Genomic DNA, 3,900 nt, shown 5'->3' with positions numbered 1-3,900 from the left:
CTACCTGGACCAGCCAAACAGTGGGGGAACGGCACAAGCCGCGGCCATGACCCAGGAGAAGGCGACGCCCATGATGGCATGGTTCTCCCCGAAGCGGAAGTTGCTCATGGGCTTGCAGACCACTACATATCTTTCAATAGCCAGGACGACCAATGACCAGAGAGCAACTTCACCTGCAGCAGGGAGAGAGAGGGATGGGGACACAGGGACTTTGAGCAACAGGAGAAAAATGTGCTGATGCCAGCAAAAGGCCTCCTTGGAACTGTTGTTCCCGAGGAAGACCCTTGGCAGCAGGTAGATCTCCACCAAGGGTTCGGAAAGAGAAATTAACAAAGGCCAAGTACAGATGCAGTAGGAAGGCGTAAGACACCTCCTCACTGCGCTGCTGACCCACAGTACCCACTCTGCTGCCTTTTTCTGAGATCCACGGCTGAATCCTAGCACTCATCCCGGACAGCACCTGCACCTACAAGCCTATGGTCCAACTCTGAGATGCAGCGAGTGCCCATCATCCCAGAATTTCCCCTCACTACCCACAGCTTCCCAGGAAACTTGTGCCACACCGACCAAACCAGTAACACAGATGCCTGTGGCTGAAGGCTGAGCTGAAGGGAGGAGGGCTTTTTTAGATGCATGATTTTTGTTTAACATCTGTTTCGGTCAAAGCCTGGCTGGCACGGGGAGGAGAGCCAGCTTTGCTAGCCTGTGCCACCATGCACCGCACCAGAGCCAACGACAGGCTCAGTCCCACGAAACAGGATGAACAAATTTGTCATCTCTCAAGTCAGAAAGCAAGCCAAAAAGATGTGCAAATCCAACAACTGCAAAATCTGCTACTGGCTGTTTTTCATTGCTGCACTGTTGTTCTCAGGATACTGAGCAGGTGGCTACTAAAATAAGGGTAAAAAAAAAAAAAAGTGTCATTTATCACTTTCTTCACCTCCCACCCTGAACCACTGCAACTGCCTTGGCCCACATCAGCAGCAGACCAAGGACCTTCCAGATTCCAAGATCATCTGGGCATCCTCCCTCCCCTTCCTAAAATCTGGGGTGATTCCTGGCAGAAGATTTTTGAATATTTGGAAAACTCACCGCCCAGTGTAGCACAGAAGCCTTCGACGTAGCACCCTGTTACTCCAAAGACAAAGTACCCATTCATTGAAGTGTACAAGGTGGTCGTGAAACCACCCAAGACCATGAAGAGGTCAGCGACCGCCAGGTTCAGAAGGATGTAGTTTAGAGGCGTCCGGAGCTTCTTGTGCTCGATGGTGACATACAGCGTGAGGAAGTTGATAGGGAAGCCGAGCACGATCAGCATGAACATGTAGGCAGCCAGCGCTGAGTACTTCCAGGGCTCAGCCAGGTAGTACTGGGGGTACTCGAAGGGGCTCCGCACCACCCCAGTCTTGTTGGACATGGGAATGTAGAAATCTTGGCCTTCCGTCCCGTTCATGGTTGCGGTTCGTGAGGTCCCTTCTGCTCGTACTCAAAGGTGGTTTTTGAGTGCAAGGGGATCGCCTCTGAAATGGGGATCCCGCCACCTCTCAGCCTTCGCTGTCACCCCAAGGAGAAGTGGCTACGCTCACCTCTGCAGGGCACCCCTTATAAAGTGCCCCCTGGGGTAAGCTCCAGGCATTGGTGTCAGCGCGATTAGGGCTTAGAGAATTATTAATCATAATCATCCAGGGGTAATTGGCTTTCCTGGGAGGTATTAAGGTGACACCTGTTTCTAGCCCGCACTGTCATTGTTGGAGACCACGGCTCATGGTCATATATAAAGAAGTGGCTCTGCGCCACACCTTCCATTTGGGGGGACCCAAACCAGACAGCAGTTCCACTCGCACAACCTTGCTCCTCAGCATGTCTGTGCTCCCCAGGGAGCAAGGGTTTGGGGTGGGTCCTGCACCCACAGCAGTCTTTGTACCCTATGATCCAGAGCTGGACATCCACGGCTCATGCTGCCATCGCCCAGGGGGGAGACATTCGCTCCCCCTGCAAGACCCTCAGCCCCCTCCCCACAGATGCTGAGGGATGCGCTGCCCACCCGCATGAAATGCCTCAGTTTCCCCACAGAGAGGTGCTGGGAATGGGACGCATCACCACCAGGCTGGTGGCGGAGGATGCGGGGCAAGACAAGGTGCACAAGGACCCTTCTCTTGGCCACACTTTCTGAAGGCTCCCACAAACCTCACTCACCACAAACAGAAGCTCCACTCTGTCCCCCGCTAACAGGAGGGAAGTCTGTGCTTCAGAACCCCATGACCATGGCTTTGGTGGCATGGTCCATCAGTGATAGAAGGGTGTCCCAGGTCTGTTCCTACAAAGGCAAAGCAGGTCCATGACACCAGCTAGTACCTGCTGGAGAGCCATCTCCTCAACTGCCATTCCCTGTGGGAGGCTGCAGATGGCTGCTCTTGGGCAGCACAAGCATCACCAACTCTTCTTCTGCACGGTCTCAGCCACCACTTTTTCTGCTACAGGATTTGGCTGGGGAGGTTGGAACACCACAGTGAAACACCGATCCCAGTGGCAGGTTTCCAGCTGTACCATCTCCTCTATGCCTGGCTTTGTATGTGGTTTGGGTCATGACAAGTTCATTGGTAACACTTAATAAAAAACCTAGTCCAGCTGTCCTGGACAGGTATCATTCTGCACTGGTACTGAGAAGGCTGCTGGACAAGGGCACCGAAGGGACGTTCTGAGCAGAAGCCAACACTTGACTTCATGTGCTGGCTGGCTGACAGACACTTTCAGTCTCCCTGAAACCTTGCAGAATCATCAAATTCCACAGGGGAAGCTGTCGTCGTCAGAGCCTCCCATGTTCTCCACGTCTCTCTGCCTCCTCGCTTGATGCACTCAATTGTGCCTGAAACATTCTTTGTGCCAGCCAGCAATGAGTGAGACATTATCTTCTCTTTATTTTCCACAGGCAATGGGACAACACATGCAGCAGAGCAAGCACAATGAAGTCAGCTGCAGAGGATCTCTCTTCTGGAGAAGGTGGTTCCTTACAGTTCACACCATCATGATTCACCTTTTAAGCTCCAAAGCTATTTTCCCCATCTCTTCCCTTTTTTTTCACCCACCTTTTATCACCTTTCTCATTAGCAGTTGCTAACATTCCAGCTGGTTCCTCCACAGAGGCTAGGCAAGGACTGTCTGCTGTGCCCCTTGGTAGGGGACCGAGGCTGGAGGGGATCTGAGCACCTCCCCTTGCTGTTTTGGTGGGGCTGAGCTCAGTGTTCCTTGAAGGGGAGCAGAGTGGGTAACCGTGAGTGCCTCATCCAGCACAAGAGGATGTGCCAGAGCTGCTGGAGCTCACAGGTGTGAGGTGGGCTGAAGCTCACATCCTCTTGGCCTTAAACTTCTTTCAGTCCTGGCCTAGATGTTACCAGTGTTCCCTGTGGGTTAGTTTAGCACATGCAAGAAGTTTAAAGGCAAAAAGCACAAAGCTCTGTACTCTCTTTAGAGACTGAGCTGGGAAACCTTCACTCGAAGTGGGAAAGGTCTAAGGGAGCTGAAGTGCTGGCACCCTGGACCAAGGAAGACCTGGCTTGCTGTAACCAAAGGCAGGCCAGGATCACTCTCAACAGTCCCAAAGTTCTTCCTGCACATTAACCACATCCTCATACACGCTCCGCTCATCCTAAGTCTCTCTCAATTAACTTTTCACACGTGTTGCCAAGGCCAGAGCAGTGCCACTATCTAATTGCAAAGGCAGCTCTTCATACTTGTACCTGGGCATACAAGAAGGATTAAAGGTTTATCTTCCCAATACACAAATATGCCACCTTAAGCTCTGATGGAATAAGCCACTGCTGAGGTTAGCAGCTGCTGCTCACAGCTTAGGGCCTGGCGTGCGTCACCACTGGAGCACAGCAGTGGGACAGGCAAGCAGGA

At 52.4% G+C, this 3,900-nt stretch overlaps 1 protein-coding gene across 1 annotated transcript in view; it reads right to left on the bottom strand.

Annotated features, from left to right (window-relative positions):
• RHO (rhodopsin) overlaps positions 1-1,572 on the bottom strand; it is a gene marked incomplete at its 3' end in the record, with an annotated part of 2,810 nt that extends 1,238 nt beyond the window's left edge. Inside the window, exons 1-2 of the mRNA XM_010172233.1 lie at positions 1,093-1,572; positions 5-173 (exon numbers count right to left, since the gene is read on the bottom strand). Coding sequence (XP_010170535.1) covers positions 5-173; positions 1,093-1,453 — 530 coding nt within the window. The remainder of the gene's footprint in view (positions 1-4; positions 174-1,092) is intronic.
• Between the last annotated feature and the right edge of the window lie 2,328 nt (positions 1,573-3,900).

The sequence above is a fragment of the Antrostomus carolinensis genome, unplaced genomic scaffold (genome assembly GCF_000700745.2).
Source record: "Antrostomus carolinensis isolate BGI_N321 unplaced genomic scaffold, ASM70074v2 scaffold22737, whole genome shotgun sequence".
In the NCBI taxonomy this organism is placed as follows: Eukaryota; Metazoa; Chordata; class Aves; order Caprimulgiformes; family Caprimulgidae; genus Antrostomus; species Antrostomus carolinensis.
This window is presented reverse-complemented; position numbering and strand designations above follow the sequence as displayed.